At 43.6% G+C, this 24,496-nt stretch overlaps 1 protein-coding gene across 4 annotated transcripts in view; it reads left to right on the top strand.

The window, feature by feature from the left end:
- LPP (LIM domain containing preferred translocation partner in lipoma) overlaps window positions 1-24,496 on the top strand; it is a 200,261-nt gene that overhangs the window by 172,562 nt on the left and 3,203 nt on the right. For all 4 annotated transcript variants that reach the window (XM_058031271.1, XM_058031270.1, XM_058031272.1 and 1 more), the window contains one exon: window positions 22,497-22,675. In XM_058031271.1, coding sequence (XP_057887254.1) covers window positions 22,497-22,675 — 179 coding nt within the window. The remainder of the gene's footprint in view (window positions 1-22,496; window positions 22,676-24,496) is intronic.

The following is a 24,496-nucleotide window of genomic DNA, read 5'->3' on the forward strand; positions in this document are numbered from 1 at the left end:
ATCTGGGGTGTGCTGGCCAGTGTGCCAGCCGCAGGAAAAGTTGTGTGAACTGGAGGTATGTGGAGCTGCTCTAATTTAAACCTCAAGAAACTGGTGTGAGAAACCAGCTGTGGACTGGAATGGTGTTTGATGGATCTGACAGGAGCTGGGGAGTACAGAATTACTGCCATGCTGGCTCCTCTGTGCCCAGAGCTCATCCTTACATTAGCAGTTCTCCAGCTGTACAGCACAGGAGACACCTGTGTTCTTGCAAACCCAGACTGCTGGCACTTCCATCAGGGATGCCATGGGATTCTCTGCTGATTGATGTCCTTGATATTAACCAGAGCTGAGCACTGCTGCTTGAATGGAACAAGAACAGCAAGCTCAGTTCTCTAGAAACCTGAGCTTAGGCTGTAGATAGAGACATTTCCATGATGTTCTTTTTTCTTCTTACATGCACAAGCTGCCTCTCCCCATGGACCTTGCTGTCTTCAGGTCTCTGGGTCCTGAAGAGAGCAATTTCTGTGTGAATTTCCCATCCATGATGGTGATCCAGTTGCTCTTTTGCCCTCTGTCAAGCACATTCAGAGAGGAGAAGTGGTTGGCTCAAATGGGCAGAGTAAGTCCAAGAGCAGAGCTGGGAGGCTGCCTGGGGCTTCCCCACGCCCAGTCCATGGTGTCCATATACAACCCAAGCACCTTTTCCTGCTGCTGTTTCTGAAACGGTCCTGCTGGCAGCCTAAATACCCAGAACTCTCCCTGTGCTGACACAGGGCTGGGCCCTGATGTGCTCTATAGCCTGTACTGCACTGTGCCATTAGGAAAACTGTAGTTGCCAAATGTTTCTGTTTTTACATGAAGCTATTCCACCGAGGTTATCTGATTTTTCTTTGGTGCTGAGAAAAGCAGTTGAATCAGACAAGAGACCTAGTGGGTGGAATACATTATATCCAAAAATCAATCATAAGGTAAGGAAGGAATAGAATGGAGTTTATTTACAGTCTGTTGACTTTTATAGTTAGCACCATTTGTTAGAGAAGATGAAGAAAAAGAAGAAAATTAAGCAGAGGGCAGGAAAATGTTTCTTTGTGATATTTTTGTGCCTGGCAATGGAAAGAGATGTGTGTATGAGCTGACAATTTATCTTCTGCCCTGAAGAGAAATGACTTGTTCTCAAATGGGCATGAAATGAAATAGTGCAGAACACGATAGGAACTTTTCTGAGTAAATGGGTCAATTTCCTGTCATTCTCTCGATAATTGTATGTAGAGCACACTACGCTCCAAACACTGGCAAATGTGATTTTTTTTTTTTCCCCTCCTGTTATTTTACTCCTCTTGTAAATGGGTGGAAAACATATTCCAGTGCTGGCACTATTATAATCAGCTTTTGCCAGTGGCTAATAGCAGTCCATTTTCGGTGAATGCTTATTACCTCTAAGCAGTCCAAGACACTACATAATAACCCAGGGCTGTGTAGACTGGTACTGCTAGGAATGAGATGCAGTTATAGGGACTGCATTGCAAATGCTCATCACAGCAGGAAATTTGCTTGTCCCTTTATCTTCTCTTGCCTAATTGCAAAATAAGCCCTGGTGCTCTAGCTGGAGAAGGAGACTTGTTTGCCTTCCAGAACTTCCTGGTATGGTCAGGGACTTTCTGCCTCACCATCCCTTAGCAGGCTGATGCATTTTCCTTCACTTAGAGCAGACCTCGCTGTCACTGAGGGGACATGGTTTCAGGTCAGACTCACTGAGGACTAAGCTGGTAATTTTATTTTGGATTTGGTTAATGAAAAGTATCAGAAGTGTTGTATCAGGTGTCCAGTGGGTGACAATTGGGATCTCTATGGCACATTGGGTAAATCTCACTGGAATGGGTTAATGCAGTGATGAGCTTCACGAGTGCCTTTGAACCTCAATCTTAGGAAAAGGGAGACAATGTTATAGGGTTGGCCCCAAGGTGCTGGATTCTGGCTGTGGAAATATCTGGATAAATCCCAAATACTTGATTTCAATAAATTTTCTTCCTCTTAACTCTAAGCTAAGCAAGATATAGACTTGTCCAGCCTATCTAATCATGCACAGTATTATGCTCCTAGTTGGAGGTTATAGGAAGGATAAAAACCAATCCTAGCCTGATCAGGACTGCAGATACTTGAGCTGTGATAAATCACCTGATGGGGTAACACAGCCCTGTGAGAGCTGAAACCCATCCCTGCCTCTCCAGTGACTTAGAGAGAAAGTTGCCCAAGAAATGGATTTCAGCTGAAGATCATTGAGAACTTCTGTTTTCACCCCACTTATCCCCCAAAATGAAAATCTTAAATCACATGTTTTGAAGACTAGAATCTAAAAGCTTTGAAAGGAAACCCCAAGAACAGATTTTCTTTTTTTTCCCTTCCCGCTAGTGAAAAACTGATTCTCAAAAGTGTGGCAGGATTAGGCATTTCCTATGCAAAATTTTCTTTTAGGAGGGGAAGTCTGGGGCCTTTCTGGAGCTTTAAACAATATTGTTTTTTCTCACTGGCTGTAACTAGAACTCTTCTGTGAATACAGCCCAGGGTCAGTGTCACCTTCTTTCTGTATATGGAGGGCAGGTTTCAGTCCAATACAAGTTGGATTGGGTCACAATTTTAAAAAGGCTATGGAAAAAATTTCAACTCTGATTTTCTTTTTTTATAACTGTTGCTTGTTGTTTTATTTCATTTTTCCACTAGGATAGGAAAATGTTAGCTTTTCATAGCTGTCTGTAAGAACAGACAGGTCCATTTGTCTTGTATGTATACTGTTGATGCAAATGGACTGAAAGTAAGGATACACAGAACAGGTCTTCATCTTCTGCATCTGCTGTCAGGAGAGGAATTCATGTAGCAGTCCCACTCTGTGAATCAGCAGTTGCTGAAGTTATGCATACAACTGCTGGATGGAGCTGGCCTCACTTGGCTCATGGATAAGGCTCCAGACTCCTCACAAGTCATGAGGAACGGGAAGTAAATGATCTCTGACCTCCATCAGCAGGGAGCATGGAGAAATGTGCATTGTTTATTCCACCTGTCTTTGGAAAAGTGCAGCCCTGGAGGGCTGATTCAGAAGACAGTTATGCTCAGTAATTCTGGAACAGCTCAGCTGCCTGGGATAGGATCAGCCCACTGTAAAAGCCACCAGGGGAATTGGGTCAGAATTCGGCCATGCTGCTGCTTCGACCAGAGAATAAGTTCTAATGACTCTTACTTGGAGCAAAATAGGAAAAGATCAAGGGCAGAATTAGTCATTTTCCCCGTGTTACATAACAATATTTTAGCACACATTTTTCTCCCTGAACATTTAAATGCATTGCTTGAATAATCACTGAAGACAATGTGGTAATAATATGTTCCTGATGTGTTGGAGGCAAAACAGTTACTCTGGTTTTACTTTTGCAAAATATATTAAACTACTTAGTTTTTGCTGATGTTTACACACAGGGAGTGCGGGGGGTTGTTTTGGTTTTTACTGCTATTTCTTTAAGGGAGCACAAGGGGATTGCTGTTAAATGGGTCTGATGCTTGTGGTGGAATTCATCCCAGATAACTTCATCTCACTGCAAGCCACGTGCTTGGGCTGACATACATGTGCCTTGGGAGTGATGGTGGAGAGTTATTGGTGCCTCCCTCCTAGGGAAGGATATTTTAACCAGCCCTACCAACAGCTCTTGCAATTACCCCAGTGCTGGTGTCACCTTTTCTCCGTGTATTTAAGGCAAGCAGCATCTGAGTACCTAGAAAGTAGGTTTTCTTCCACCTATAGCTCCCACATGGCCTGGTTGTTTAGTCATGCTCTAATTCACTCTTGTTCAGGACTGACTCCACCAGAAAAGGCAATTCTGACCATTTTCTCTGATTCAGCCAGCAAAAGAAAGTGGAGTTGCAATATATCCAGGTAGTTTTAAGTAGTAGAAAATGGGCCCTAGAGATGAGTGGACCCAAGCTCTGAAACTGCCTCAGCTGGAAGGCAAAACCAAAACGGCCCTTTCTTAGGTATAAGGGAGATGTGACAGAAAAGACTGCTCCAGACGAGCTCTTGTTGCAGCTCCAGCTGAAGCCAGCATGCAGAAAATACCCTGAGATGTGGCAGAGAGGGTCAAGGCAGGGATGGAAGCGTTCATTGGGATGATGTGGGTCAGGACTGCACTTGTCTTCCCACCACAATCTCCCAACCTGCTCCATCTTCCCACTTGGAAAAACACAAGGCTAATACAGATGACTGCAAAAAGGAGGTGGAAAAGGACCCTAATCCAGGGGAGGTATGCAGTGGGCACCACGATGGGCATGGCAGTGCTGGAGGGGTGAGCTGGATGGGCTACAATGCTATCTGTGAGCAAAAGGTGGGTTAGGAAGGCACGGTGTGATTTCTTCAGCTGGCTGGGTTCTTATTGTCAGAAATGGATTTCACTGGGCTTGAAACTTGGATTAAAAAACATGTCTCTATTAGCTCCAGACAGAGATGCGTCCTGGAATCTTGGAAACAGCATCACTGCTGTCTTTGGGAGGAAATTTTGGCTTTCCGAGTTACAACATGACTGATATGTTCTATTTGGTTTCTTGAGAATTTTTTTATACTCCCATGACTCAAATCCTTTTGAATTTTTCCTTCAAACCATGTGTTTGTACACTCTGACTAGCATAGCATTGCATTGGATATTCTGGCATTGGGCAGTGAAGGATGGAGGAGTGTTTTTCCACTGCTCCCAGAGCGGTCTTCAGCTCAGTGTTGCAAAGCACAACTTTTAGCATGATCCACCACACTCAGTTAGACTGACACTTCCCAGGGGAAGCAGGCACAGGGGTTTTGATCCACCAAGACCAGCACTGCTGAATAGATGCACTACAAAGAGAGCCACAAGCCTTGCCTCATACTGTGACAACTCCTTCTGGCCTAAAACGTGCCACTTCTTCCTCTGCCTGAGTTTTGCAGCTTTTATGTGCTTAAATAGGGTTTGTCCTTTATTGACATAATTGTGGAGAGGTCCTCTTCACCCACCCTTGGGTCCTCTGCACTGTTCACAGACTGCAGCTGTAGGATATTCACCCAGTCTTGTGTCTCTGCACTGCAGTGTGCAGGGGGTTGGTTTAGGGCATCTCTTATTTGCACAGGTTAATATTTGCTGGGCCAGAACAAGACAGGCAGAGGAACTGATGCCATTACTGTAAGGTCAAGCTGTTTGCTAGAGAGAGAGAGAGAGAGGACATCAGCCCTCCAGGCATGTGCGAAGAACACACTGCAGATCCAGCTCTGCAAACAAGATGTACAAGGACATGTCCCATTTGTGAATTGCCACCAGCCCTGAGTCTCCAGCCAGCATTGAACAATCACCACATAAATGATTGTGTGAGTGCCTGGTGATGATAAATGGAGGCATCTCAGGGACTTTATTGAAAACCTACATGTTTTCCCTTCCTGCCATCTGCACCAGCTCCCCAGGGGCTCTGAGAGCTGAGTCTGCAAGCTCATTTGCCCCCTTATGTGCTGCTTGGGCAATTGGGAAGGCCTGGCAGAGCTCTCCAGGACACCCTCCCCATGTAAGGAACATTGCCACCACTGCCAGGGTGCCACCATGGGAGCACAAGCACATCTCCTGATGCCTGAGAAAGCACAGGAGTCCACCTTGCTTTCTGGGAGCTGCATTGCTTGAAGGGCTAAAAGGGGTAAAAACTTTTTTTTTTAGGTTACTGCTGTCAGCTGACCTGGCTCTGATGCACTTCTGTAAGCAGGCAGCATTTTCACATCTATGCTGTTTGCTTTAACATGTCAAATAGCTGATGTTTTTGCAAGGTTTCCCTAGCTCCTTCCTCCCTCCTCTTTTCTACTGTCTCTATAAAATAATACTGCTATAATCCAGTTTGACTCAGCAGGATCCCTTTCATGCTGGCTAATCCCCATATATAGGCATCAGTTCAGGGAGGTGCACCAGAACGCTGCAATATTTTCCCTAACATTTTGTTTAACCAGGATGACATTATTCAGACAAATTAATTCCTCCAAGACGTAAACTTGTTCTGACTGAGTGCTGCAGCAGCCTCCCTGAGAGCAACAAACCATGATCTGACATCTTAACAGCTCTCCACACAGTCAGGGGGAGTCTTACATAAAAGATCTTCAGCTGTGCATATCTGCAAGGTGCAGCTGCCCCTTTCTGCAGTAGATTTATCTTTCAGCAGGTTTTGGTGGAAAAAAAATATTTTTTTTAGGAAGTGAATGGGATCTAAAGCACAAGTAATTTTGGAAAATATCCTGCCATATAAAAACATACAGTAGAGACTACCCTACCCTCTGAAATCCTTGCCAAAGGTTTTAAAAATGGGGTTTACTGTTGTCACTCTCCTTCCATTCTGAATTGAATTCATCTTGCATGTCTGAGCTAACATGTTGCTAGATGGGATTTACAAAGCTCAGGGGTATGTGTGGGTGATGTGTCAGCTGTGTGTGCCAAATGGCAGCACCTGTTGGAAAGGAAGAGGAAAATGTAGAGAGTCCTTCACAAGTCTGCCAAGAAAAGGAATTCTTGGTCTGCCTCATAGAGAGGAGGTCCTGGTGTGAGAAATGACCCTTATAATGCTGCTTTTACCCCATCTAGGATATGGATGGGCAGGCGAACTACCCTGTGCCCCTCTGTGACACCAGGTATTGGGGTGCCATGACCAGGCTTCTGGAGCTGTGTTCAGCACTGGGTTTTCTGTCCACACTCCCCCAAGATGTTTTCCTGGCACTTCAGTTACCTCTTGTACTCTAATGTCAGGGTTCTGGGAGCCAAGTGGGAAATGCCTTTTTCCTCCTCTTGCCTGGCATTCTTTCCCCTTGGTGCTTCCTTAGTTCCTAGATCCAGAATCCAGAATTGAGGCTGTCTTGCTGGCCTCAAATATGCCAAAACAGTTGAGGGTACCCTAAAGGAGTAGGAAGGAAAGAAGAAATCTGATTAACTTAAAGTAGCAGAGCCTGAGCTATTTGAACATAGTTCTGGGTCCAAATCTCACAGCCCTGGCTTCTCTTCTGAATTCTTCATTGCCTTATGTCTATTTTTGCTCTGCTTGAGTTGCTTCACTGTGCCTTAGTGATAAATTCCTGAGAAAGGGGTTGATGTTAATTGTTTGTTTATTGAGACTTGCATGGAGTGACTTGAGAGCGCTTAGCTGACTGGATGGCCATGGTCTTGGGGTGCTGGGAGTTTCTAGCTGGATTTCTCTTCTGCACCTTCCCATCTCCTAGGCTAGCAAGGACAGCTAAGGGAGAACATGCTCTTTTCTCTGCAGCAGTGTATTATTGACAGAGGGCATCATTAGGGACTCCTGGTACTCCACGTCAGGTACTTAATGTAATATCATCAACGTTAATTCAAACGGTGTTAAAATTACAGCAAGTAACTGTAACATCCAATAGACACTGAATAATTTAAAAGCTTTATAAAGTTTAGGCTTAAGAAATGGATTTACAGATGCACAAAACTGCCTCAGATTAGTTTCAGAGGTTCCCCTTGCTCAGTATCAGCTGTTGCAGATGCTTCCCACTTGCTTCCCAAAGGAACTTTCACATCTTTTTCTCCTGGTTCTATTTGTGAAAGCTCTAACATTAAGACTGCACTTTTCTTTTACACAGCAGTTTTGTCTTTTGGGGAATAGTCAGTCTTCAAGCTCTCTCTATGCTTTTAGCCCTAGGGTCATCTCTGCATGGTGATTCTGAGCCCTTTACTTGCTGCAGACATAGACTTGACCAGTAGCTTTGAAAATTTCATTTAGATATTTCATATAATCTATAGAATAACAGCCAGAGTAAGCTTGTTGCTTTCCAGGGGCTTGGTGTAGTAATTAGGAGTTTATGCTGTAGTAAGATAAAGCAGTTTTTTCTCCTGTTAAAGCAATTCTTAAGTCTTTCTGGAAAACATTTTGTACACTGAAGTTCTTATTTCATAATAAATGTGTGGAGTAACTTCCACACATTATACAAACCCTGAAATGTAATTAAATCACATGGCTTATTAATGGCTTCTGCTTAAGACTCCCTGTGATGTTGCCCTGAGATAAACCATTCCCCAGCCACATCTTTGGGACCAGTGCAACTGTCCCTGCAAGAGAAACCATGTGATTGAGCATGGCTGAAACAGATTTCTAGTGTGTTACTGCAGAGCTGTTATGTCTGATAGTTACTTGATGCTTACCTGTAGTCTACTATTAATAACAAAGAGGAAAACTGCTGATAAAATCAGTGGATTAGTAACATGCCAGAGCAGTGGAATGGAGAGGCATGGACTGAGGAACATCCCAAACTCATGTGAACTAGAATAGTTTAGCACACCCAGCTGTGAGGCTGTCTATTTGTGCAGGAACAAAACATCTTCTGGCAAACCAGCTTTATCTGCAGGTAGAGGTTCATCCAGCTAAGCACCTTCCTTAGGAAGAATCAGAGCTTTCTGTAGCCAGCTAAGGGAGCCTTAGCGAGTGGTGAGTCTGTGTCTCTTGATGTGTTCAGGCTAAGCCTGGGCACTGCGATGGAAGTCTTGATTAAGTCAAACCTGTACATCACTAAAAATCCTAAGTGGATCAGTTGCCAGGGATTCTGCACAGAAACAATGCTGGTATAGCCCCAGGAACCTCACAAGCTGTGGATTTGGGGTAGAAGGAGTGGTGCCTTGTTTGGTTTTCTTTTTGTCACGCTCCCAGAAGAGAGCAGAGAGCCCAAGCACAGTGGGAAGCATGCACAGAGCGTTCTGACAAGATCCTTGTGTTCTGTACGTGGCACCAGCTAACACATTCCTCCTGTCAGACCACTGCCACAGCAGGTCCAGATGTCAGTAACTCCAGCTGATACCACTGAAGAACGATGATTTATGGCCACTGGAGATTTGTCTGCTTTGTTCAGGGAGCACAAGAAAAGGACTTGGAGGTTCTGCTTGGGGTGGTCATCTATCTAGGTCAGAAGAGGTAAAAGTTGCTGTTTTCAAAAACTGGCCTTCTTTCCATCTTGTGGTTTGTCTTCTCTGTCAGAGAATATGGGCTGCTTTGTTTTTTTCCAGGATGCTGAACAAACCCCAACTCAAGCTGCTGGCTTGAAGTGTCTTTAAGAAAAGGTGGTTTGAATTAACCACCCTAAAATATAGAACACCGTATCCCTGAGGACACTTCACAGTGTGTGACTGTTAGTTTTAATGACTGTTTAGTCATTAAAAGGAGGGCTATACCCAAAGTGAATTAATTCTTACTTTAGGCCCTGAAAATATCATCTCTACACCTATCTGTAGTCGCAGGAATGCCAGGCATATAGTGGAGTTTAAGGTGCATGAAAGCAGGAGGACTAAATGGCAATAACAAGCCTTCGGTATCCAGGTAGTATTTTCTTATCAGCAGATCTCAAAGTGCTTTCCAAAGCCTGGTAAGAACAAGTATATGTGGGTTTAGATGAACCCTGAAGTGAATGCCTTATTTTCAGTCACACATTCCAGGTCTCAGTTCAAATATTTTTGTGTTGGGTTTCTTTCAGAAAAGTGAAGAAAGACGCTGGAGCCAGAAATACTGTACAAAACACGCAGGATAATTAGGAACCTCCTGGAAACATGTGAAATTTTAATAAAACTTAAACTCCAGTTCCTTCCCACAGGTGGAGTCCAGCAGTAATGTAGGCAATATGCACAATTAAGCTATTTTTATGCCTCTTCATCTAAAAATGTAAGCGTTAAAACATATGTAAGTAAAGCAAATGGAAAGCTTAGGCTTGCCTGTGTGCCATGCTCATTTGAACTCACTGCATTAGCCTGGATTGCTGCTGAGCCGTGTGTGCTCCAGCAAAGGTTTTGCAAAGGGAAATGTCTTCACCTACAAACCTGGCTTCTTAAAAAGCCTTATGACTTTGCAGCTCCAGAAGATACTGACTTTCCCTGCCAACCACAAAGGGGAATAAATGACTGGAAGGGCTCAAGTAATTATACAAAGTGCCTGTATCAACTTTTCCATGGGGATCCTGTAGCTACTGGTCTGATGGCTTAATAATGTGCTTCTGAAATGGCTGCTTTCCTCTGCTGTTTCTCTCTGGGGCCAGATTTCCAGCAAGGCTCCTTAGCTGCCCTTGCAGAACTGGCAGGACAATGCTCACTGGGCTCATGCTGCCTGTGAAGAAGCCAACAGTAACTTTTCCATAGGAAAATCTGCAGGTAGGGCAGAGCTGGACTATGCTGCTCCAGCAGCAAACTTTGAGAAAGAGAATGACTCAGAAAGCCCTAGATAAATTCTTTGTTCCCCACTCTTCTCTGCCACTCCAGTCCCTCCGTCCTTGTCCCTCATATCTTTGGAAGCTGGTGTGGCCGCGTCAATGGGGAGTGACCACTTTGCACCACCAGAGCAGCAATGAAATGTCATCCTCCCATTAGGAGACCACCAGCACTTGTCCTTGTGGCCTGCATTAGCTGGATCACTCAGATGCATGAGCCACCTGCTAATACCAGGCTGTCTTGTCCATTTTTTACCTGGATCTGGTGTATGGTTAGAGCCCAATGAAGAGTGGCCTTTCCTTCTTTTTTCCTCATAGGTCCATTAAGTCAGAAGCTGTGTATAGAAAAATGTGGTCAGTTTTACTTTGCATGAGCTACTTGGCAAAACATGAGGGTCAGACTACTTTGAGTGTTCAGATGTTCTTGCTGGGGAAATGGCAATTTCTGGTCCTCGTAAAGGCAAGCTGGAAGTTGTACTAGGATGGAAATGAGCAATTCAGCAGTTGCATTGGGAAACAACCATTGATGCAGGTGATCTCAGACCTTTTAAAGTACTGTGAGAAGCACTGGAGCATGGTCTTTTCCACTGTTATGGAAAGAAAATCCCCATAATGGAATGGAATGGAACAGTTACAGATCAGAATGATGCTGCAGTAATGTTGTTTTTTCCTCTATATTCCATAACCACTGTGATTTCAGCCTAAGAGTCCATACACTGGGAGGATGCTATCGACTTGAGAATGGACATATTATATAACATCTATTATACATTCAGTGTGTTTATAGAAATGCATATCTCTTATGTAACTGTGTCACTAGGAAAACAGTGAGGTTGGACAAGTTGGTTTCTCCTGCCATTGCTGCTCTGCTTCGCTTGTTAATTGTTAAGCGCTGTCCCAAGACACTGCAGGTTGTACTGCTGATGTGTGCCCAAGTGAATCTCTTCTTTTCAGCCGCTCCATTCACTTTGGGTTTTGCTGGGTCTTTTCTCAACTATTGTTTCTTTTTTTAAATGCAATATTTGGCAGAAAGCCTTTGGTGTTGCTTTCACAAACACAGGAGTACTCTGGTTAGTAAATACTGTGGACTGACAGTTGACTAGCACAGTGTTCACTTGCTGTGCTTTTCAACTTCAAATAACATCCAGGGCAGCCTCCTCAAGTGATGTAAAAGACCTGGTAAAGAAATGCCAACTGTCAGCTTGATTTTTGGTCTGCTCTGCTCTGACATAAGCCTTTCTGACAGCTCAGACCAGTGTCCTTCATATTCTAAATTAATCCAAAATTTCTCATGGTAATGAAAGGGAAAGAAATTACTTTAGAGTGCATGTTTCTTGCTCTGAACATCCTTGACTAACCCTGCAGACACCAGAGAATTACCACCTACTCAGACATGCCTGTCTGCTCTTGATGAAACTCTTGAGCTTATTTGCATGACAATGGTTTTGCCATACAAGATCTCTGTATCCAAGTCTCCGTGTTGTCTGTACAAAACAGGAAAAAAAAAAATTATATTTCAGGGAGCTCTAATTTTTCTAGATTGAGAGCAAAGGAACAGTGCCAAGAGGTTGAATCAGCTCAGCAGACAATTGTGTTGCAAGGACTCTTCTGCCCAACTTTCCACAGCAGTATCTTGAACAGTAGACTAGCACAAAGCTTCTGGTTTACTTTTCACTTATTCAAGGAAGGATCTGATCTTTTGAGTGGGTTTCTCTTTGTAAGGTTAGAAGGAATAATGTGCCATCCTTTCTTTCCCAACTGTATGGCAAGCTGAGGTCCAGCAGAAGCACCCTCAGAGGTGGGCTGGAGGGGCAGAGGGACTGATGTAAATCATCTTCTCTATATCTGTCTTTGTAGATGAGATTATCTCACGGTGGAGGAAGGAAGGTGATGGATGAGTTCCCAGGGTGGAACATCAGTCTCCGGCTTTTGCTTTTCTCACATCTCACTTGACCTCTTTGGGAAGTTCTCTTTTCTGTGCCATGCCTTGTCTGGGCTGTTCTTACATAGCCATCTCAATTATCTGGCTTTGTGTCCCTTCCTTCTTTGTCACTTTTATCTCAGCAGGTGTCTCAAACTTGCTTTCCCAGACAAGGAACCGAGTCAAACATCCAGGTCAACTGAATTAAAAGAATAGGGATGTCATTGCATCTAAAAATAATTTCAGTACCTGGTAGGTGACATATTTGACCCTGGACTTAGTCAGCAGCCTGGATTTATTTCCAATTAGAGTCTGACTCTAGATAGAAGAAGAGGTATTGCTCCAGGAAGGAATTCAGTTCAAACCTGAAGAAATCCTGTCCCCCCAAAGATGAAATTTCTAGTCTTGGGGTAGAGGAGAGAGAGTATACTACAGTTCTCACCTTACATTGACTCACTAAACTTTGGGTTCTGTTATTCTTGACAGTGGCCAATGTTGATTGTCTGTGAGTTTCCAGTGTTCTTTCAGTCTTTAAAAATAGACATTTCACTCAGGAGGCTTTCTTCAAGAAATAAGAAACTCCCTCTTCTTATCCCTTTGGAAAGACCTCAGAGTACCCACGAAGCTTTCAGCCCTCATATTTCAATCACAGATAAGTCTCCCACTGCCCCAAAGGCTCCAAGACATTCTCCTCACATTAAGGACATAAATGAATTTGGCAACTCTTTAGGAAACATATCATGGATTTGGGCAAATCATATTCTCACTGTCAGTTTGGGTAGCAGCACCATCCAAGTGGTGTGAGAGTATTGGGGGAGTTTTTTTCCAAGCTTTATACTGGATTACGTTATCTATTAAAAGCAGCTATTTTTATAGTGAACTGCTGCAATGACCTGTATTTCACAGCTTGCACGTATACACTGAAAAAACCCATTATCTTGCACTCAAAAGGTGTTTCAGTGAAAGCTCCATGAAATTCTGTGCAAAATCTCATTACCTTCTTGCTTGGGTTTTCATTTTGTTTCAGTCTGGGGAGGTGTTTATTTCTTGGTAACTCCAGGTGCCAACTTTGGTGTTTGCAATAGAGATGTGACTTCTGTCAGAGCATCACACACCTACTAATAGCTGACTAAAGCCACTCCATAGATAATGTGAAGAACAGAGGAGGAAAAGAATGGAATTATTCTCTGAGTCACTGGTGAACCAAGGACAGAAGACAAACACCCTTAGTTTCCAGTGCTCTGCCACTAGAAAAAATTAATTTCTCTTGTGACCTGTATGAGATCTTCAGGAGAAGCTTTGCATTCTCTTTGTTTGAGCAATTAAAGTAGAACAGGAGCTGTTAAACTGATATCCAGCTGGAATATTTAATTTATTTAGTAGTCATTAGAAGTGACTTAGAGATGCCCTTATCTGTGACTTGAAATAAGCAGAGGAAAATAGATTGTGTACCTTTCCTTGTGACTTAGAGAGATGAGGGGATGAGGGGTTTTTATTCTCAAGGAGTGAAGGGGAAGGATTCTGTCCTTTTTTTTTTTTCCTTACAAACTCTAGAAGAACCCAGACTCTCGAGCAGTAGCCTTGTCTTTCTCCTTTTTTTTTTTTTTCTCCAGGAAATCTCTCTTGGAGAGCACAGGAAGCAGAAAAAGCCAGCTTTAAACCGGTTGTAGTTAGAAGGCTTGTAGTGTTCAATCTGTAACCAAAGCAAGCCCAGCTTTGCTGGATGCTAATTTACTGATGAGAGTTTCCAACTAAAGTTTGTTTTCCATTTTAATCAATGAAGTTCCATTTTCTTGATGGTTTTTGTGTCACAAATTCTTGCGTTGCTCAAACAGTCCTTCAGGAAACTCATAGCAGGCAAGAACTCATTTCAAATGTAAAAATACCGAGAAAGAGGAGAGTGAGGGGAACTATAAATAACCACTGAGATGTCAGAGTCTCAGTCATTTTTTCCTCTGCAAGTCAGCTTTAGCAGTTAAGGTCAAGATAACATTTCCATGTCAATGGTCAGTTACATCAAAATTCTAAAACAGGAAAATTGAATGGAATTTTCAATTTTTTTTCTTGTATTGTGCCCAGATTTGACCAATTTATAGCCTCTTTGGTCCGTCAGCTCTGAGTTCCAATGTTATTTTGGTTAAGCTTCTTGCCAGAGTGGCAAGCTTGGATTGGAACACTGGGTTTATTAAAGGCTATGAAATTAAATTCCTCACCAAAAGAAAAGAAAAAAAGCCCACTTCTTGCTGATAGTCACTTCTCTGTTTCCTTTGATGCGGTTCAGTTTGACTTGAATTTTAGCCTAACAATTTGCTACACAATTTTGTTTTGTTTTCACGAAATTCTAATCAGCTTAAACTGCAAGCGGTTTGAAATGCCTCTCTAACAGCTTCCTTGGTATCGCTAATTAAGCTTGAAATCTCTGTGTTGTCCATAATTGTATCTAAACAAGGAGGAGAGTGTATCTGCTCAGTGTTTGCCACATCTCCCAGCTGCATGTAATTCTGCTGCCTGTGCAGAAAGTAATCACAACAGGACAGAACCTTTATTTAGGCAAAACTCCCAGGGCGGCATGCAAGGTCAGGCACATCATGTTTTGAGGAACTTGCTGGTGAGAACACGTAAGGCAAGCAGAGCTACATCAACAGCACAAAGGCTGGGAGTGCTTGGGAATAAGGAACAGCTTTGCTTTATCCCCCACAGCACTTTGTTCCACAGAGCCCTGAGTTATGTGTGGTCTGTAGGTGCTCTCACCTCATCTGTGGGTGCTAATAATAGATAAAAGCGCAGGCTATCAAAACCTGCCATGTATTCCCCCCATCCCTCAGGAGCAAAGCTAATAGAATATCATAGTTTTTAGAGCTACCAAGGTTCACTTCAGTGGAAAAAGAGTCCTAACAAATCCTCAAACAAATCTTTCTGTGTTGGGCAAAGCCATGGGCTGGTTTCTCCCTAGGTAAGGACCCCAATGTGTGAAGCAATGCTGATCTCCTGAGGCATGGCTGCTGTTGTGTGACACAGCCCAGGGATTTCCGCGGTAGCTCTGTGCCAGTTTGCCTCAGCTGCAGGAGCCTTGAACAAACTGTTTACCTTTGACATTCTGAGAGGGATTTTGAGGGATTTCCTTCAAGTTAGAAATCTTCGAAAATCAGCATCTTGCGCCAGGCATTGTATTATGCAATGTCTTGGAGTGAAGGTCTGGTTGTGCACTTAGGATCTCCTTGGATTGAAGGAATCATAGATGGAAACTGTCTTATCAGATCATTCCTCCCTGCCAAGGCAGGCTCATCTCCTGTACTCTGCTGGAGCTGCTGTGCTTTACAGATGTTTTTCTCTCCAGTGCTCCAAAAACCTGTCCCAACCTCCTGGTTGGATATTTTCTGGACCAGTTGCAGTCCTGGTGTGGAGTGACTGATTTCACGTGGTTCATACCTGGTGTGTGGTGTGGCGGCAGTGCTAACAGCAAGAGTGAACTCTGCTCACCAAAATGCACATTGTGCTGCTTCAATTCTTTCCTGGTGGCAATAGACAAGATGTGAGGAGGTTAGGAAATGCAACTTCACTAGAAAATTACTGAAGGGACTGGAGCTGATTACTAAGATATTTAACAATGTTCTTTTACATAGCAATTGCTAAGGATGCTTTCAATTGTTTGGCTTACTGTAGTATTCCATGCAGCTATAATTATTGTTGCTGAAAAAATTTCATATGCATAGACTTTTTTATTCTCTGTGCTATTTTAAAGTCAACTGTAAGTTAGAAGCATTTCCCCAGTATTAAACTACTTCACTCTTGCAAATGGCTGTAGCCACATTGGAGTATTTTGAATAACAGCTCAGGTGCTGTTCTCTGGTGGTGCAGCACCCGAAGTTGATTTTTGAGACATGTGCAAGTCATTACAGATAAAAGGAATTTAATGTTTTCTGTTAATAATATCTTGTTTCCATTAAGTAACCATTTAGGCACACAGAGTACTTCACAAGTATTTATCAAATCTTACATTATCCAGTTTCTCACTGGGATATGTAACTTCTACAGCCATTTTATTTGCAGGCTGGGGATGCCTGTAAATGTGCCTGCCACGCACAGAGCGTGGGAATGCTTTGCCTATGGCAGCTACTTGGTTTAAAAGCCAGAAGTCCGGGCATTTTATCTTGCAGCCTTTTTCAACCAGTTTAGAGGACAATTCCCTCATTTCTTACTTTCATAGGCTCTGCTGTTTTAAAGGGACAAAGATCTCTGTTGTCAGAGCAAAGAATGTACAGAAGATGAGTAGTTTTGAGTGCCAGAAATTAGTTAAGTAATTTCCAACATGGGGCTTCTTGTGGATTTTTAGCTGGAAGGAGTCAATGTGGCTGTGGTCAGACATGGAGCATAATGCAGAGCAGATTTTTAACTCTGACATTCCTTCATCCATTCCTTCATCACTCTCAGCTTGATGGTGCTAGAAAGGGATACAGGATTATCTACACTGGCACTGAGCATCAGTCTAGTCACCCAGTCCCTGCCTCTGCTGCTCCAAACATTAATTACATTCAGCATTAAGCATATAATTCTTTCTGCAGGTAGTATGGCCAGCTTGTGCACCTGCCAGGTCCAGCAGCCTTCTCTAAGTTTCCCCTGCAGCCTCTGGTGTGCTCAGACACCAGCAAAGCCATCCCTCAGCCTTCACTTGATAAGAAAAATGGAGCTCCTTCCTCCTCCCACTGTAGAGCATATTTTGACATCTGCTTATCATTTGAGAAGCATTTCTCAAGCACTGTTCCATTTTCATCGTGGCCTTTCTGCTGTTGCACATTTGTGGGCTCAGTTGCATGCCATTGTTATCTTTGCTACCAGCAGAAGCCATGAAATACATCTAGCCTTTCTTTAATAGTTATAGGGCAAGTGGAAGGGACTCCTCCATCCTGTATGCTGAGAGGACTTTCTGCCAGATTCACCTCCAGCTGCTCTGGGTCCAAAACTACAAAGCTGAATTCAGTTTTCCTGACAAGAAAAGCAAATTCCAGCAGAGGAGAAGCATGCCAGCCGTGGTATTGCTACTGTGCTGGAAAAGCCACAACTGAGATAAATGGAAGAATGATTTGAAAGGCACTGAATACAGTAACCTCAGAGCCAGAGTCTGCTCTGTGCAAGGGGCAGCTGTAAGCATAGCTCAGCCCCATTCCCAGCATGCTGGTAATGTTGCAGGGTTGCCCATGTAGTTTAGTCCCATATCTTCCTTTCCATCTCCCAGCAAATCAAGCTGTACCATCTAAAGAACAGCCTCACTGCTCACCACTGTGTCTGAATTAGTCTGTCAGGGTCAGTCAGATCTTTTGCCCCAGCACACTGATGCAGCTGTGGCAGCATGGTCTGAAGGTCACCAGCCAAGGTGCTTCTGCAGTACTCTCCCCTGCTGAAAGTACCCCCAGAGAAACTAGAAGGGAAGTGTCACTCTCTGCTAATAATGTGTCCAGCTGGTCAGGTGGAGTGAGAAGGATTAACTCATGCCCAAGTTGTCTCCTCAGACATGCAGGAAGGAATTTCATGCTGGCTATTAGTGACTTAAATGTTATGTTTGCCAAGATTTAACCCATCTGTGGAGATAGCAGCTGGGGAGCCTTGGTTTTCCTTTTCTAGAAATAATGCCAAAAAAATGTTTGAAAGTGTTGAAATTACATCTTGACACTTAACCCCTCCACCACTGTCTGCTTTATATTTAATTTATAATACAACTATATATTTTCAGACCCAAACCCTAAATGAAACCGTTTGCAATTATTTTGAAGTTCAGTTTTTCAATTGACCTGATCTAATTTGAGGTTTATAAATTCACCAGGCTTCTTGAGATTAAAGTGTTCTGTCTTCACTTAAGTATGGAAACATTTTCAAGCCTCAGAAAATATCCCACAGAGGGGAAAATGTCTGCTGCTCTGCTCTCCTCGCTGTCTGAGGAAATGAAGGACGGAGTCACAAGATTTAAAGCAAGTCACTTACCACACTTTACTAAGTTACAGTTCAACTATAGCATTTGACCATGTGCCTGTTTTTAGCACAAGTCACATTTCATTTGTGCAGCTCAAAACCATCTCCTCTGCTCAGTCACTTCGAAAAATGTGTTTCTTCTGCAGTGCTTACAGAAAGTGAGTTTGTGTCCCTGTGCATGAGTTGCCAATGTAATTTATTCCAGCAACTTCCCTCCCCTCTCCTAGCAAAATAAGCAATACCATGCTCATGTCCCTGTGCATGAGCTCTCCTCGGTCTGCTGTTCAGAGTGCAGGAGACATTATTTATGTTCATTAGAGCTTGGGATGAATTGCCAATGCAGAAGAAGCAATGACTAATCTGTGTGGCTTTTCTTCTGCACTCATTGCTGGGTCATTGTGGGAGAGTCCTTGTGCTGGCATGATGTTGTGAGTTACTGCTGTCCGCCAGGTTTGGTTAGGAGGGGTTGTACTCTGCAGCATTCGGGCAGTGGGATGAGCTGCAGCCCATGGGCTGTCACTGCACCTCTGGTGCCCAAAGTCTCTGCCACCTTGCCATCTGGGATGTGAAGTTTTCAGGAGGAGACTCAAACACTCCCCAGCTCCAGCCTTCCTTGGCTCTTGCAACGCAGAAGTCTTTCCCTGCAGTCAGAATTTTTACTTTGTGTCCCATGTTTAAACCTAAAATCTGCAGAGCAACCCCCTTTGGTTTTCTGTGGTTTCTGAAGAGGTAAGTATTGCTCTAGGGAGGTCAACTCCAACCACCACTTGCTAGATGCTTGCTCCCAAGCAGCTTGTTCCCACTTTGCCACTGATTGTGTTATACATGTTTAAGTCTCTTAATTTTAACTTGCAAGATGATTATGATGTCCTGGTCATTATAGTTCTTTCTTTGTGTTTTAGTGTATCTTTGCTTGGAGTTATTTTTCTTTTTGGTATTTAGGGTGCATTGTTCTTCCCATGCGAGATTGTTTTTCTTTGCCACGGATGTTCTGCTCTCAAGAGACATGGACCCAGACTCAGCCTTAAACACTGTGCCAGCCTTCCATTTGGAAATGGATGGCTTCTTCCCTATGCTTTTCAAACCCCAAAAAATTTGGTTGGATTTGGAGACACAGGGGCACTCCCCACCTCTTGGCCAAAAATATGGGAAAAGAATGGTAAACTTTACCCTCAGCCCACACTAGATTTGTGGTCTATATTCTTATGACATGAATGTGACCACAACCCCTAGGACTGATGTTTCCTAGCTGTTTCTCATCTTTCTTCTTCATGCCTTGCCTTAGCTCTCAGTGTAGCTCATCAGATGCATTCAGCTCTACCTGTTGATTACAGAACAGGCTTGCAACAGCAGCTGGAGAGAAAAGAAGGAAAATAGACTTGTTAGGCATTTTTCTTCATCTTGTTTCACTTTTTGGAAGTCTGAAAGCTCCAGGAGGAGCTAGGAGAGTTTGACTGTGAAAGAGAGCAAAATCAAGAAGCCAAACTTATAATCCTACAGGGATGCTGTTCCCATAATGTGCATAAATACCTTTGTGCAGGTTGTTAGTTGCTGGGGCAGCACTTAGGCATGTGGGATAACCTGATTAGAGAATCAAAGAAAACCTGGTAGCTTCACAGGCCAAATCCTGCCTTACAGCAACCTGATGTCAAATGGGTGTGAATCAAGCAAGCTTTCCCTTTGGCATCATCTGGTAACACCTTGAAGGGAAGGGTCTGAGCCAGCCAGGGTTCTAGCAAGGAGAGAGGCTTAAGCAAATACACTCCCAGACAGGGAGTGAGCTGGAGTCTGAAACTAATGACTTTGTTTTTCCTTACTGGTACAGACTTGGAAGGATGAAAAGAATAAATTTCTCAGGTCTGATTTTCAGGCTGTATAGAAGGCTTAATCAGGAGTTGGTTAATTTATAATGCTTGTATTATTTAGCTGTGAGTATGTCAAACTGTGGCCAAGCTGAGATTTGGGAGCAGAAGATGTGTGTTTTCAGAAGGTGTGATCCAGCAGGGTGATTGCCTGCTGTCCTGGTCACTGCAAAGTTTCCACCAAAATCAGTGTTAACACGGGGTGTCAGACAGGATGGTTGTACTGATCCCTTGTACCTGCTCTGGTCACTGTCCTGGGTGGGCTGCAGTAGCAGACATGGGGAACTGCTGAACAGATCAGTCCCCAGCGTGGAAGTAAGCCACAGAATTCCTGGTCATGTTGTGGGGGATCAGTATTTATCAGAATTCAAAAATCAGTCAGGAAGGTTTATGGGAGAAGCATCCAGTTGAGGTGAAGTATGGGGAAGCCAAGCTCTGACTCAGGAAGTGCCTAAACCAGTAATCAATGGAGACTGGAAGCAAATCCCAAGGAATTTCTGCTTTGCTTACCCTGTTCTTATACTTTGGCCTCTGTTGTTGGCAACTGTTGGAAATGAGGCAAGCAGTGACTTGGTGAGGCAAATGCTCCATACCTGCTTGTGTTCAGAAAATTCCATGGCAAAGGCTTCACAAATGGCACAATCTTCCATCAGTATCTGCAGGTACCCTGCCTTTCCTCCTTGGCAGAAAAACGCAGAGAACCGCATGGATGCGGACTGAGATGATGTGATCTGCTTATGCAAAGCAAAATGGTAAATCTGCCAGGTTATTTCTCCATGGAGAAAATTATTGACCTTGCTTTTTCTGGCATACCAGCCACCGTTATAATGATGATGATGGTGACAGCAACCAGACAGAAAGGCCAGCAGTCATTCTTTCCTGCCCATTATTACAAGGTATAAAGCAAAATCCAGCCTGTATTCAATGCTAGTCTGGCTGTGCTCTCCTTACAAATGCATGAGGCAGTTCTCATACGGGTTGAAATTCAGAACTTTTCATACCGACCTTTCCAAAAACAATTCTTCTGATCCTCTCATAGGAACCTGTGTATTTCTATGTTTGTACCTTACCCATGACGTGCAGCCCAGAGATAATGTTTGAGAGCAAATATGAGAGTGTAGAACCTTCTGAGTTCCTGGGTGATTCATCTCCTTACAATACATTTCGGTTGCACATGTAAGGAGTGGATGTTGCCCCTGAGAATACTGGCTCAAAGAAGCAATAACAATGCAGTCAGTCAAAGCACTGCTTTCTCTGGGAATTTTGTTGCATGAGGAAGCAGAACTTGAGCCTTCCTGTGTTTGTCAACAAGATCTGCCTTTCAGCAGCTTTCTATATTTCTGTCCTGTTGGATTTTTTTCCTTTATTTTCCTACCCTCTTATTTCTGTCTATCTAAATAATAATCAATAGTGTAATGATAGGTTTTTCTACCTCACTCAAGATGCAAACAGTGATTGATAGCATTATTTGATAACTTCAGGTCCATCAAGCAAGAATAGTAGGTGAAGTTTGCTTTTCTAAAGTCCAGTGAAATTACCTGAATCAGATTTATTGTTTGCATCTATGTGGTTTGCACCATCCATTCATGGCATGTGTCTTTTAAAGTGCTTGTTTTGAAATGGTGAGTTACCCAGTTGGTGTCAGAAGGGCTGGTGTGGCTCACAGACAACCATCTGAAACAAAATTATCTTGGTGTTTCTATAATTAACTGCAAGGGTAAGTGAGGGTTGAAATGAGATGAATCATTCAATAGACCCCACTTGAAAAGTGGGAATTATTTTGGCTCCAGCACTTTAGAAGCAGGCTAGTATGTAAAACCTGTGCAGCAAAGATCATGGCCTCAGAGCTGGCATTTCACAGTCATTATCTCAAACGTTGTGGGTCAGAGATAAATGAAGCATTTAAGTCATCCTGAGCTCCTGTCCTTGCAGATGCTTTCCTTGCAGCCACTGCTTTGTTCTCTGCCCAGACTTAGCAGTATTCTCTGTGGTCAGAGAGGAAGATCAAGATCTTTGTACAAGACAGATAAGGATATTTTTATGGGATCTGCATTGGCAAAGTAATTAGGGGGTATCTGTGTAGCCCCAGGAGTTTGCACTTCAGTTTAGCACTGCCCTCTGTGGAACTTGTCTCTAATGAACTCTGCTGCATAAGCTCTCTCTGACTGGGCAGTGCAGAGGCAAAAGCCCAGGAGTGTTGGCTGCACAACTCCTTCATGTGCTCCTGGCTACAGAAGCTGCTTTGTCTCAGATAACCCACCTGATGAGCCATCTCTGATCACTTGTCAGAGCTGCTGAGAGAAGCTCTGGTTTGTGTTCTCACACTGTTCTAAAGGCTTGACCCAGGCCCTGTGCTCCCTGTGCATGTTATCATGCTCTTTGATAACTGTTGACTGTACTGCACTTTATCTAGAAGAAATTAAAAGAAGGTACCTAAAGCTTCCAAGCAGACCAGCAGCAGCCTCCAGCCCAGCTGACCTTTGTAAGTGTCCTGCTGAGATGGTGCTCACATGTGTTGTGTATGTTTTCTTTGCAGAGTACACTGGAGCAGTGCAGTGTCTGTGCAAAGCCCATCATGGAAAGGATCCTCCGAGCCACTGGGAAGGCCTACCACCCCCACTGCTTCACCTGTGTGATGTGCCACCGCAGCCTGGATGGCATCCCCTTCACTGTGGATGCTGGTGGCAACATCCACTGCATTGAGGATTTCCATAAGTAAGGCCTAAGCTGCTGTCACTGCTTTGCCTGTTGTATTGGTCTTTTGCCCCTAAAATCTCTCCTTTTTCACACTGAGCTTTCAGGAAGTTCTGAACCCTATGCCGCTTCCTCCCAAGGCTCTTAAATAGTAGGGAGAGCATTGCTCCAAGCAGCCATGGCATACAAGGTTAATTGCTTAGTGTACAATTCTGCTGAGTTGAGGGATAACCTCTGTGTCCCTCTGTTTTAAGTGCTCTGCCTTCCTCTTGCCTTTTCACCATGCATGGGCCTGTTTCTCTTCACTGCCTCTACCTGCACTTTCACAGCACCACCTCCCTGCCTCTTCCACTGAGCAATTAAGAGAGGTCCTGTCCTCCTGCACTCCGCAGGTGTTTGCTTACCTGCTAGAGGGATCTCAGTGGCCACAGGCTGCTCACAGCTCCTTTTGTTTCTAGTTGCTAATTAGCTTTTTAAAGCTACTAAAATACAGCCCTGGTAATAATTTATAGTGAAACTGCTATTTAAAGTAAGTTGAAAGGTATAGCTGCAAGTAATTTCTGTCACTGACATACTACCACCCCCATCATCACAACTAATCTAGGGAAAGACAGGTAGATATAATCAGAGCACAAATGTTTGCCCTGTATGGAAAAGACAGATACATTACACCCCTCAATTAAAAGATGAAATCAATACTGACAAATGTGAGTTTATATGTCAACCATTTACCTCTTAATTTCTAAGCGGGTGGACTTAATTAGAGCCTCATGACATCAGTGTGTGGGTCTGAAAGCTCAAAGAAGCTGACTGACTTGACAGAAAGGGAAGCAGCCACAATTAACTGGCATGTTAGAATCCAACAGGAGGATGTTCCCTGTAGCTCAGCTAGGCTGGGTTAATTGGCAGCTGCTGTGTTGCTTTGCCTTTCTGTGCTGCCAGTTGTGTGTAAGGTAAAATGTGGTCCTGAGCACAGGCCCAACAGGAGTTTCATGCACCACCTGAAGGACGTCCCTCACACCCCCTCAGCAATTTGGAGAGTGCCCCTTCCCAAAGCCCCACAGGCCAAGGGCTCACATGGTGTCAGGAGAAGGAGAGCTGATGTCCCACATTGAAGCCTTTTGGCAGTGACTGCATACACACCTCGGGGCTCTGAGAGTAGAAAGTGGGAGGCTGTCAATGCAAGGAAGGACATAAAAATGGTTGAGTGAAGGATTGAGGGGAAGGTGATGGGAATAGCACAAGACCCAATGTGACACTCAGAATGTCTTTGGCCAGCCACACATTTTGCAGTACTTTGACCAACCCAGTTTTAGTTGATTAGGGATGACATGTCCTCCTGATCTGGAGGTTGAGTGTTCTACACCTACATCCTCTTGATAACAAAACTGTAGCTAATGCTCACACTGTTACTCAGCTACTCCCTGAGCTCAGGCCCCATGGTAACAGATCTACATCCCGTGAAATCTGCAGGAATGACCTCAGGATCCTGGGAGATAATATTTGTCTCATAATGAATTACTCACAGTAGCCTGGGCAAAGAAATGTTGAAGTATTTTTTAAGTACCACGTTTGAGCTAAATGGCACAAGGAAGGGCCTGCATGAAGCAGCACATAATTAATTGCCACCACAGCTCCGGTCATATCATGATCCATTTAAGTTATTTTTCAGAGCACTCGTTATAGCCACTGTTTAATTCATTCTTTCATTAGATCACAGCTACACAGGCATCTTTCATCTGCTGCCAGTGAAATTATTATTTTTCTTTATTCCTAGTACAGATAGATTTTATTTTTTTTCTTTTCTAAGATAGTTAATTTTGAGGTGGTTCATGTGACAGG

Source organism: Melospiza georgiana, chromosome 10 (genome assembly GCF_028018845.1).
Source record: "Melospiza georgiana isolate bMelGeo1 chromosome 10, bMelGeo1.pri, whole genome shotgun sequence".
NCBI classification, from domain to species: Eukaryota; Metazoa; Chordata; class Aves; order Passeriformes; family Passerellidae; genus Melospiza; species Melospiza georgiana.